Source organism: Callospermophilus lateralis, unplaced genomic scaffold (assembly GCF_048772815.1).
Source record: "Callospermophilus lateralis isolate mCalLat2 unplaced genomic scaffold, mCalLat2.hap1 Scaffold_6079, whole genome shotgun sequence".
In the NCBI taxonomy this organism is placed as follows: Eukaryota; Metazoa; Chordata; class Mammalia; order Rodentia; family Sciuridae; genus Callospermophilus; species Callospermophilus lateralis.
In genome coordinates this window covers 83,810-96,636 of record NW_027514616.1, presented here as the reverse complement: position 1 = coordinate 96,636, position 12,827 = coordinate 83,810, and the positions used below count along the sequence as shown (strand labels likewise).

Sequence of the window (12,827 nt, the reverse complement as noted above, 5' to 3'; positions counted from 1 at the left end):
TCACCAGAGGAATGTTGTCCTTATATTTCTATGGTCAAAACACAATCCTTTGTGTCTTTTTTTTTTTTTTTGATGTTTTTGGATGAAAGATCCATCCATTTTTCAAACTCTGTTATTAGAAGTTCTCTATTAATATACATTGAAATCTCTTTCTCCCTTTAGATGAAGTAGTGTCTGTCTTATGTCTATGTGTTGTAGTATTATGTGATTTTATATTTATACTTATGATATTTTCTTGCTTAATTGAAACCATTTGTCGTTATATAACGACTTTAGTCTATTTTTACTTTTGGTATTAAGGTTTATTTTTTGTGAATTAAAAAAAGCTACTTAAATTTTTTTCCATTTTCTTGAGATATCTCTCTATTATTCTTCACTTTTATCCTATGTGTTTTTTTAGAGGTGAAATGAGTTTCTTCTAGGCAAAATATAGATGTCTTTTTTTGTTCTATGTATTATAGAACTTTATGTCTTTTTACTGGAGAATTTACCCATTAAGGTGGTTCTTGACAGGTGAATATTTACTAGTGCCATTTTGGTTATTGTTTACTACTTGTGCTGTGTGACTCTGCTTCCTCTTTTACAGTCTTCTATTTTTGTTATCTTGTAATACATAGATTTGTACCACAACTCTTTGAGAGTTGAAAATTATATGAATATGTAAATCTAATTGATATAGCATGTGCAGATCAAATAATTACAAGGTCTGAAGAGGCTTAGGTTTTTTACCTGTGACAATGTCTATCCTCCTGACAAATACTATTTACTTTTTTTATGTTTGCTTTTTTCTTTGCATATTATTATTATTATTATTATATTATTGTTATTATTATCATTTTATTAATCTTTATACATCTTAATACTATGCTTTATAGAAATATGCATTTATTTAAAAATATGTTATAAGTAAATAACAGTGGTTGTTTAGGGATCAGAACACTAATGTATAAATCAGTTTAAATAAGAAAAATCTGATTTTAAAGCTTTATATATCAAAACAATAACATTAAGATAAGAAGAAATGAACGTTTTGGTTATTGGGGTAACTGGATATGATTGAAGAGTTAAAATAATTTTTTAATAATTTGATTGAATTTCAACTGCATTGAAAACTAAAGTCAGCTGATTGTGGTGGTGCACACCTGTAATCACAGCACTTCAGGTGGCTAAGGCAAGAGAATCATTTGGTATTAAGGTGTAATTTTTGTGATATAAGAATAGCTACTTTCATTTAATTTTTGTTTCCATTTGCTTGAGATAACTTTCTCTTATTCATCTCTTTTGTCCTATGTGTTTCTTTTGGTGGTGAATTGAGATTCTTCTAGGCAAAATATAGATGGTTTTTATTCTATCAAAAATCAGTACCTTTTGGTGGTTGATGCTTTTTGAAGTGCAAGGATCTCACATTAGATTCCTTGGTTCTTCTTAAGTAGAAGGGAATGGGGGACTTGAAATCTCTTGGAATCATAGCATGCAGAGCGGGAGCTCACAGCTACAGGGTGAGATGATCACCCCCAATTCTCTGTCCACTCAGCTGTCTCTGCACAGCATTGGCTTAGATAAGCCATTTAGAATGGGAGTCATACTTAGGGTGCTGGGATTTGGATTTCTCCATATGTAGCTAAAATTTTTATAATGAGCACCAATCCTTAGAAATAAAAATATTAAAAACTTTTCAGGGGAAAAGTCCACTAGCTGTGGATCCTGCAGTAGTGTGGAGAAGGGAGGCAGTACCTTTCCAGCCTGCCAGGTGCCAGGTGATTGCTGGACCATGTGGGAGAAAGAAGCGAGCCTCTCTGCTTACTCTCAGGGGAGACTAGGCAAAGCCAGTTGGCCTCAGGTGTTCTGGAGCCCTGTAGGGGAGGGAAGAAGGGCACATCTGTGGCCACAACCTGGCATGTCAGAGCCATCTAGTGGGTATATTAGGGATAGTCACCCATGATTCCCTTCTGGGAAAAGAAAAACTCAAAGCAGATTAAAAAAAATGACACCTTGACCACTGGAATTTAGAAATGAGTTCTCTGGGCTCTGCAGTGAGCCAGGCAAGCATGGGGCATGAGGGCACTTGATGTGTGCTTTGAAGCTGGCGTGCAGCTGGTGGGCCCAGGAAAGGGTAGAGCCATTGTGATTATTTACAAATCAAACCTATTATACCTGGTCTGAGCCTGTGCCGCCCATCAGGAATCATTCTGAATGCCAACACTATTCTTGTGTATTTCCTCTTTAAGCAAAAATAAAAAGGAAACATAGCAGTAGCATTTCCCATATGTGCATTATGTGGCATTCGTGTAGGTGTTTTCCTGTGTCTTGCCTTCACAATAACTGGTAACACAACACTGCAGAGTCCATGTGATGCTTTTGCAGATGGGACAACCCATGCAGACCTGGTGAAGGGGCAGTTTCAGCAGAGAGTGAGTCAGACAGGAACTGATAAGCTTGTCTTAGTGTGAGCACAGACATCTCCCTGGTCTCCAGCTGTTGGGAAGGGCTCTCCCCCAAGGGCCAGTGCAGACACTGGCAAGGCCATTTGTTGGCAAGAACTCTTTGTCATTTCCAAACAGAAATAAAAGGCTTATGGAAGGCTTCTGGAAGCCACAGTGCCCATGGACAGCTCCCACAGCCATGGCTCCATGCTGAGATAAACAGCCTAGTTCACCTGCCAAAAGTCAAATGGGTCTTTTGGATTTTAAAAAAAGCACTGTCTCCAGACTGGCTCTCCTGATGATTCACCACCTTAAAGGTGGTGTCAAATAGAACCAGGATTCCCTCACATAATCGCTCCTAAAGTTGTAACTCAGGCCTCATCACCCAGAAAACTGAATGCTCCCAGAGTAGAAGCCCTTGATGAATGTGCCACACGATGGCCATTTTGTGGATGGGTTATAAATATTACTGCTACTGACACAGCCATGAGGCATCCTCACATTTGTGCACAGTAATATTTATGATCCACTACAGCCACGTGCTAGAAAGATGCTTAGCTGGGCACCAGTGTGGTACCTATATGGCACCCATGTGGCACCCACTCTGCTGCAAGTGTGAACACCAGCTGCACAAGCTTTTGGCTCTACCAACAAGAGTGGTTATTTCTGGTCATGTGTAAATTGAGCTTACTGAACACACATTGTCCTTGTCAGTTTGAAATGGATCATTTTACCTGTGAGTGAATGTGAGTGTGATGACGATATTAGATGAAAATAATAAAATCTAATTATTATTAACTGCATGCAATATGCAGGCCAGTGTACAAAGACTGCCTGTAATGTCTCAATCCTCAGGAAACTCCACTAAATGACTGGGGTCCTGAGTGTGATCACACCTGATACAAGTGCCCTCCCTCCACAGCACTTTCCAACTGCAGATGGCTACACCATGAGTGCCGCTGAGTGAAGATTAGCTAGGTGGGAGTGCTCATCGCCACAATGTGCACAGCACACAGCAGGATCATGGCCTTGTGTGGTGTCAAGATGCTCAGCCTGCACCAGCATGGAGAAAACAGGACAATATGGTTGGTGACAGAGAGTGCACCTCACCTAAGCTGCAGGCAGCCACCCATGGGGGCAGCACCCAGCTCTATCCACTTGCCTGTGCTCCAGTCACCAAGAAACTGATAGCTCCCTGAGGACAGTGGCAATTCTTGTAAAAGACTGTCCAGCTGACCTGCATCTTGACCACAGGACACATTCTGTAACCCACCCCTTCATTCACAGCCATGAAGTTGTTGGCAGCTCTTTCCCCCAATTCTGCTCTGCCCCCACCCTGGGACCTGACCCTGTGAGTGAGATCTCAATTAGCCCAGCACCTGAGTCTTGTGACCCAGTGAAAAACAACGTCACTACTGGTCAAAAAGGGCTGGAGTGCTTTTGGCAAAGTCTCATTTCCTGATGAGAAATGCTGAGAGTCAAGAACAATGCTCCCTAACAGCAACAGGACAGCAGTCCTCTCCTCACCCACCTCCTCACACATTATTACAAGGTGGTAAAATTAAAGTTCAGCCAAAGGCACACTCTGTTGCAAATACTCAAATCCACCAGCATCACCATCAAAGCAGCCAGAGTCTCTGAAAATGATCATGGCTGGATTTTAAAACAACTTTATGTACAAACCAGGCACCAGGCTTGATTCAGCCTGTGCTCTGCACTTGACCAGCCCTGTTCTCCACTCCTGTTCTGGTCCCAGACCCTGATAGGTAAACACATCTTGCTTCCCTGAAACTCTTGAAACTAGTGCCTTCCAAAAAAGAGAGCACGGAGCTCTCTGCTGAATTCCACCCTCGTAAGTGTCAGGAGGCTTTAGCATCAATAGGGAATTGAGAGCCAGAAATGAAGCATGGAACAAAGAGCAAGGACTTGAGTGAAGATATTCCCCAACTTTTGCTCAAACTTGGTTGATCTGGAGAATCTGCAGGAGAGCTCCCAGGGAGAGGGACTGCAAGGATGCCTCATCTCTCCCTGAAATACACACCAGCCACCTCTGTTTCTTAGCAGCTGCTTTCCTACCAAGTTGTGACTCCACCACACCAAAATGGGGATCACTGCTGAAAGCATCACATAATTTTCAAAACCTAAATGCCCTGGAACTTGGATTCAAGCACAAGGTCCATTTATTCATTCAACAACCATCAACTGTGCCAGGCCTTGCTTTGGGTGCCACGGAGAAAGGGATTGATGAAACTGGCCAGGATCTCATCTTTTGGGGAGAGAGTCAGTAGATGACTCCAGCAATGGCCAGTGGTGACATCTGTGAGTATCATGAAGCAGAAAGACATGGACAGAAACAGAAGAGCAGAGAGGGGCTGAGGGCTGCACAAACCATTGTGGTCAGGGAAGGTGCCTCTCTAACAGCCAAGACACAGGAGAGGAACCACCCCATGGAGAGTCAGGGAACATGTGTTCCAGGCAAAGGGAACATGTTAGGTACTCAAGATGGGTGGAGTAAAGGTAGATAAATTATTGAATAGGGTTTTCATCTGTAATTGGCTCAACTCTGGTATCCATCTTGAGTGACAAATGATCCAAGGCAGCCACAGATTTCCCCAGAACATCTGTGTGTGAGGTCCCAGCAGGAAGTTCAACTCAGTGCAGAATGTACCTGATCATTTCCAGCACAGAAGATCATGGAGTGCATGGCCCTCCCATAGACCCACAGCACCCTCCTTTTTATGAACTGAAATATTATCCATGACTCCATCCTCAAGTGTGGTCCCTGGGCCTTAGTTGTGGACAGAGTTTCAGCCAAACACAGGGAAAGTAACCTAATCGCCTTCTGACCCATGAAGCAAAACCACAGGCAGTTTAGTGGGCTCTGGGATCCTGTATAAGTTATTCTCGGCAGTTGCCAACAAGATTCTTTTGGCCCAACTGCACTTCAAAGTTTGCCAATCCCAGGCCACCTGGGGTGTCTCAAAGCAAAGCCAATTGATGAAGGTCTGGTAACTGGGCACACAGTACTCTGTCTCAACACACACCCTACCATACATTTCAATAAAACTATCTTCCCTCAGCACAACACTTGGTCCTGACATGCAGAAAGATGGAGACAACAAAGGATGAGGGCTCCCCAGGAAACCATTCCACAGTCTACAAAAATGAAAAGGGATTTACACAGTAGGCCTACATAGTTTCCAGGACGCACTATGGAAAGCAGGTAAATAAAATGCAATTTTTTTTGTTAGTTGTTCAAAACATTACAAAGCTCTTGACATATCATATTTCATATATTTGATTCAAGTGGGTTATGAGCTCCCAGTTTTACCCAGTATACAGTTTGCAGAATCACATCGGTTACACATCCACGTTTTTACACAGTGTCATACTAGTTCTGCTTGAAATGTAATTTAATAATATTTTTCTTGTTTAAACAACATGTACCAAGTGAATGGGAGAGAACAGATGACATTCTGCTTTATGACATTGGAGTAATCAAAGTATTCAAAGAAAACTTCTCTGTACCTCTTCTCCTAAAGCCACAATTGCACACCATTGCAAGAGAGACGATGCCCCCAAAGGTCATCTGGCTGATAAAGATCTCAGAAATGACCAGCTCACTCATGAAGTCCTTGATTGGGTACGCCACTTGACAGCTGATTTGCTGGGTCCCAGCCAGATCATTGCTGTTATTGATGCCAAAGTCCACTTGTAGGATCTCATAGACTGAGCAATTTACTCTGGAAAACAAACACATATTAAAGTTCAATTTGAAGCACATAACTCAGCATAATGTCAAGAACACAGTAAATGGCCCATTCCCCTTTGTCAACAAAGGAAACGATTGTCACCTTCAACTCACACATGGCAGTGTTCACAGAACCTGGCCCACAGCTGCCTGTCTGTGGCACCATATCCGGATGAGCTTTCAGGATCCTCTGTGGACAGAAGACTGCTCCTCACTGAATGAGAAGCTGCAATGGATTCCTTCACAGAACATGGTGCCAGTTCCCTCCCCTGTCCAGCCAAGGAGGGGGGTGCCAGTTTCTCAGTGAAGGCCACCTTATACCCCACATCAACCACCTCTGCAAAGGCCCATTGATTAAAGATCAGGCAAACAAGTTCTGGAGATGAGAATGTGGGCCTGTCTTTAGAGGGACCTCTGTTGCCTAGGTCCATGTGCTAAATGGCCGCTGGCACTGTAGGAGCTGCTGCTACTGAGCATTCCATCCAGTGGGACAGAGAGCTGCAGGATGGGGACTCATGTAGGGACCCCTTGACAAGCATCTTCAGAGCCTCAGGCAGTGGTCGAAGCATAGGCTTTGGAGTCAATGGCTTTGACCACAAACTGGTTGTGGAACCATGAGAGTTGCTGAATTGGGCCTCCACTCAAACAGCTGTCAAGTGGAAATAATTACAGGTATCCACTTCAAGGACTCAGGTTTCTAATTTTTGAAATGTTGTTCTCCTGAAAGACTTTAAAAATGATTCCTGGCTCCTGATATATATATATGTATGTGTGTGTGTGTGTGTGTGTGTGTGTATGATTTTATATAAGTCTGTCTATAGACGTGTTTGTGTGTTTGTGATTTTAACAAAATCTTTTCATAAAATACGGTATAGATGACCGAATCACACAAATGTTCCTGAGAGACAGACTAACCCTTCCCTGTGTTCTTTCACTTTTCAGTTAACCCTATAATAGAAGGAGAGAAGAAACTAACACCAAATGGTGGTGAGGAGGGTCACCTGCACTGGCTAGTTGCAGGGGTGCTGCATGGCCTGGTAAGGACCGGCCGGCAGCTGCCTCCTTCTTTCCGGCTCAGGTGTGAACTGTAACCCCACTGGGAATCGCAGTCTGATTCATGCCCCATGAACCATGATGTTCTGGCTGTCTTAATAAGCATTGTGTTTTTGTTCCATGGCCAATGGTTAAATATTAACAAAAAGCAACTGGGTTCGTCAAATTGATTGACAGGGTGGCCCTCCCCTTTTTCATTAGTGATTGCTTCCATTTGGATCTGGGTTGTCCCCAAAGGCCAGGTGTTGATGGTATTCCTAGTCTGGTGTTAATGAGGTGGGGAGCCTTTGGGGACTTTGCAGAAGGCACTAGATCATGGGCTTTGAGGGAGGCTGCAGGAAGCCAGCTACCTCCTCTTCTTTGTTCAAGGAAAGAGTGAGTGAACATTTTCTCTACCCCATGCTCCCTTCCACAGGGTGCTAACTCAGCACAAGCCCCCAAACCTGACCACAGTCAAAATCCTCAAAAACTATATGCCAACAAACCCCTTCTCTCTGCAAGTCGATGTCTCAAGTGTTCGCTCCAGTAATGGAAGCCAGCAAACTGTCACCATATTGTCTGGACTACAGCAGCAAAGAAAATTCCCAGAAGGGAGCTGGGGATGGATTCCAAATTTCCAAACATGGCCACATTTCCCAGCGCACGTTGAACCAGGGCAACAGCATGGGGAGAAACTGTCCTCTGCAAAAAGCCTGGGCTTTGCTTCCCCTCTTCCCTGTGGACAACAGAGACTCCCTCTGCCCCAACCGCAGTGCTCAGAAGAGGAGGGCTTTGAACTATGAGTCCTGGTAGCTCACTTCCTACAGTCTAGGTCCAACAGCCAGACAAGGCAGGGAAACACTTGCCCCCACTGGCCAAAGGCACATGGCTTCCATGCAGAGAGCCATGTCCTCTGTCTTGTTCCCTTGGCTTCAGCTTATCTGTTCTGAACCTTTACAATTTGTTTCTTTTTCTAATCTTTTCTCTTTTGGCAACACAACCCTTCTGTCTTCTGCTTTCATCTTTATTATTCACATTCCGTCAGGATTAGTACTCATTACAAAATTTTAAATTAAGACCTGCACTGCCCTCCTAGCTGTGTGCATCAGGGCTCCCCACACAACACGTGTAATTCTTATCACAGGATTTCAGGCAGTTTGTAAATTATATTCTATTAAAAACTCAGTTCCACTCAAGGTTGTTACAAGGGCTCACAGCTTCCGGCCAGATGATGTGCTGAGATACATTTACACATTCCTGTTAGCAGCAAGTTTCCTGCACAGGCTTGTGTTTCACATGTCATTGGATATAAAAATGCAACAGAAGGCATAAAAAGAAGCAGTTATTTATTTGCATTATGGAATGGATTCTAGGGGGATACTAGATAAGCATAAATTATCACACCACAGCCACAATCCCTGCCCTTCTTCAGCCCTGGGGAGGAGGGTGAGGTCAGGAGCTGTCAATCACACAGCTCTTTCTCAGTCACTTCTAAGAACTGCAGATTCTGCTCTTAGAAAACAACAGTGACAACCACCTCCACGAACTTGTGTGGTTCTCTGCATTTGAAACATTACCGTTTGACCAAATATTTCAACAAAATTCCCTCTGAATGGAACCTGGACACCATCACCTACCCAGGGTCCCAGGATGCAGGAAGAGATGGCACCCACCGCATGCTCTGGGGGTATCAGGACCCATGACACTGTGGTGACTGTCTGGATCACTCTGACTCAAGTCCCCATCAGAGTCCATGGCCCACCAGATACCCTCCCACCTTCCATCACAGGGCTTCAGCTGAGGTTGATGGATACCCCTGACTTCAGGGATGGCTATGGCAGTTGCTCAGGGGATCACATGTCATAGTTATATCCCCAGGGTCAGGGATGACCAGGATCTGTGCTGTGCCTGTCTGGGAAGAAAAGCTTCTATCAGAGTGACCACATCAGCAGATGGATACAGATGTAGTCAGTTTCCACCATCCTCCTCCAGGATGGAGAGCACCTGAAAGAAATACAACCATGGGAAGATGGGGACAGGCTTAGAGGAGAAGATTGGAGCCCCAATCCAATACTCCTGGTGCCTGTCCACCATGAACTCAACCTGCCTGAAGACCTTCATTGTTATAGGACCAAATGGACAAAACCACCTGATAAACCAAGCACCTGAGAGGAACATTTCCACCAGGAATATGCAAAGCAGTGGTATGTGTTATGGTTTGGGTCTGGAAAGTCTCCCGAAGTCTCATGCACCTAAAGGCTTAGTCCCCAGTGCAGCAATATCCAGAGGCGGGGCTCAAAGGAAATGACTCCATCCCCAGTTCCTTACCTCCTCAGTGGAATAATGCAGCAGATGGATTGAATATGGGAATGGATTATTGGGGGATTATTCCCCCATTGGAGGAAGTTTATCACAAGGCATGTGGCCTGAGAAGATTCATCTCATTCCCAGCTCCTGCCTTCTCCACTCCCAAGGCCTGGGACTGAGCAGCTCTCCTCACCACACCCTCCAGCTATGATGTTCTGCCTCACCTCAGGAACAAAGCCATCTACTTGGCCAGCCATGAACTGAAGCCTCTGAAGTGGTCAGACAAAGTAAACCTTCTTTCCTCAGAGCTGTAGGGGTCAGGTGTCCTGGTCACAGTAATGAAAAGCTGCATCACACACTGTGCAAAACAGAATAAAGTCACAGCCCTTGACAGACACCAACTCTGAAGAGTACTATCAGCTACTCTCCCCTCTTCATTTTCTGATGGCAGAGACCATCTCCCACTACAAAGCCCAAAATATTACCCAACAGGTACTTCCCAAGAGTACCTGCTTCTTGGGCAAAGGCAGAGATCCCACAGTTTACTGATGAGCTCTGAAGTGAAGGTTCCCCTGGAGACTGTAGAAGAAGACACTTAGGACAAGTCCCTCTCCTTTTCAACCCATGAATATTTCTGGGTAATTTTTCAATGCCTGGAAGAGCTGCAGCCATCTTGTGACCATGAGGAGATAAGGTAGAAGATGGCAGTCAATTCTCTGGCTGGAATTGAGTAGAAGGACAGAAACACATAGCAGGCATGTGGTACCAGTGTGTCACCAATAACAGGACCAACCAGCTATGAATTGCTTGAGATGTGAGATGACCAAATTCTTTTGTAGCAGCTATCTGTGGGCAGATGATCTATTACTTGCAGCTGAATCCCCTGAGATAATATTAAAAATTCAGGAATTTGGTGTGCTCAAGTCTTGGGGTGCTCAGAATTTGGGTATGTTCAAGGTTTGGTGATGCTCTGGACTTGGGGTGCCCAGCATTTGAGGGTGCTCAGCAGATAGACATAGATTTCCAGGGACATCGTGGTCACCTGAGGCTATTGGAATGAGTTTGAAGGGAGAGGTGTTCAGATCACCCAGACAGTGGTTCCTAACAGGCTTCTAACCAGCACTCATCTGATCCCCTCTTGCCTCTGAAATTGCAGGCAGAGCAAAACTGCAGCTGATGCTGTCAGGGTCACAAGGAAGAGGCAGCCACACCATGCCACTCCATGGAACAGGTTGCCCCCACCACACACACTCCCACCAAAGCTCCTGTGCCTTTGGTTCTCAAAGAGTCTAATAGAGAAGAAAGGGAAGAGAAAAGACTATGACAATGCAGGGTGACAGAGCAATTGCCCGAGGGGCTCGTGTGCCCAGATGAGGAGCTTGTGCCTCACCCAGGGTGAGGCCTGAGCTGCGACAGTTTCTGCACAGCTGCCATAGTCATTAACCTGAATAACCTTGCTCCACAAGATGAAGATGCTTTCTCCATACATGGGATGGGGCAGGGGACGAGGCTTCAGGCAAGGGATCCTGTAACCCACCATTTGTCCCAATGAAACATTATCATTGAGGACCTCTCTCTGTGGCACAGCTGAGCACAGCTCACATACCTGAGGCTCGAGCCCCAGCTGGAGAAGAGAGGGTGCCAGCCAGCAGCGCCAGGGACCTAGCTTAAGCCCAAAGACATGCACCAGTCCCCAGGTGTTACATCAGAGCAATGACTATTTAGGTGGTAAGGAACAATGACCAAAAGCCAGAGCTTCCCTCTGTCTGCCATAAAATGTCCACTTTTCTCTCACCTCTTATGTCAATTCTGCTTTTCCCACTACCTTCATCAACCCTTAGTTAAAAACAATAGTAACAACAATAATAAAGATGATCTAAAACTAGATATTAAACCCTGCACCGTGATAAATGTGAACTCAGCGGCTCTGGACACTGTCAACCTCATTAGGCTTTTGTGCATGAAGAACAGAAGGACCAAGCTCTGCCCTATGTGTCCTGCTTCACAGCCCTTCAGAAGCTGGGCTACTGATATGGAAAGAACATGTCTCCTCAGTGGAGCTGCATTGGTCTAGATGCCACATCCAGCCCTGGCTTCCCACACTGTCCCCAGTCCCTCGACTGCCTTGGGCCTCTCAGCATTCACCTGCCCTGGGTGTCTGTTGGCCCATGCAGGCCAGGATGGTCATCATCTGGGTGCTGCTGTGGTCCACTGCCCACTGGTCTCCATTGCTGGTTCTCAAGGCTGTGATATTCACGCCTGCTGCCACCTTAATTCTGTGAGGTAAGAAACAATATTTACAAGAAAACATCCCAGGTTGACTCTGCAGGCCAACGCGACCACATAGTGGGCAGTGTGGGCATTGTATCCTTCCTCCAAGAGACAGAACACCATGAGTGGCTTTCCTCTGAAAACAAAGTGTCCTGTTATTTTTACAAGTGCCTGACAATCGGAGCCCAAAGCGTTGGCTATTTTTATTTATTTTCAGTTTATTCTGAGTTTGTACAGGTCACTTCCTACCACTGGGATTTATGGGGTGTGATGGGTATGTGGGGAAGTAGATGGATTCTGCCCCTCACCTGCAAGTGGGGAAGAGTCACCATGGGATGAGGAAGGCCAGGCACTGCCACGTCAGGGACCCAAGAGGCCACTGCACTGAGCACACAAAGACCGGGAATGCTCAGCAAGGCTCTGCCAGTCTTTGCCATGAACACACAAAAGAAATGCCAAAGGCAGACGAGGCCCATGTGCAGTAGTCAAAGAGCAAAGACAGGCACTGCTGAGATCTGGGGAGCCAAGATCCCCTCAAGATTAATCATCAGACCACACACGGTCCAAGGTGCTGTTGGTTAAAACAAGATGAGCAAAAGTGAAGATACTGTAGACAGTGACATGTGAGGAATAATCTACAGATATCTGTCTGATAAGGTCTAATATTCAGAATATGCAAAGAATTCTTTCAAATCAATAACAAAAAGACAAATCATACAATTAAAAAATAGGCAAAGGTCTTGACTACACAATTCTCCAAAGAAGACATACAGAGGGCCAACAGGTGCATGAGAAGATGCTCAGCATCATCAGTCACTGGGAAATGCAAATCAAGACCACAGTGAGCCACCACTCCACACTCACTCATTGGTTAAAACATGACATAAAGGAGGTGGTGAGGTCCTGGAGAGATCAGATCCTCACATGTTGCTGGTGGGGATGTAAAAGGCACAGCTGCTCTGGAAATGGTTTGCCAATTTCTCAAAATGTTAACCTAGAACTACTGTAGGACCCACATACGATTTCCCTTGTGAGGAAACTAG

General features: G+C 45.0%; 1 protein-coding gene across 1 annotated transcript in view; it reads right to left on the bottom strand.

The window, feature by feature from the left end:
* The window catches only part of LOC143640789 (uncharacterized), a 99,365-nt gene that overhangs the window by 2,892 nt on the left and 83,646 nt on the right, over positions 1–12,827 (bottom strand). The window contains exons 3-6 of the mRNA XM_077108354.1: positions 11,659–11,789; positions 11,120–11,179; positions 6,289–6,511; positions 5,952–6,166 (exon numbers count right to left, since the gene is read on the bottom strand). Of these exons, the coding sequence (XP_076964469.1) occupies positions 5,952–6,166; positions 6,289–6,511; positions 11,120–11,179; positions 11,659–11,789 (629 nt within the window). The remainder of the gene's footprint in view (positions 1–5,951; positions 6,167–6,288; positions 6,512–11,119; positions 11,180–11,658; positions 11,790–12,827) is intronic.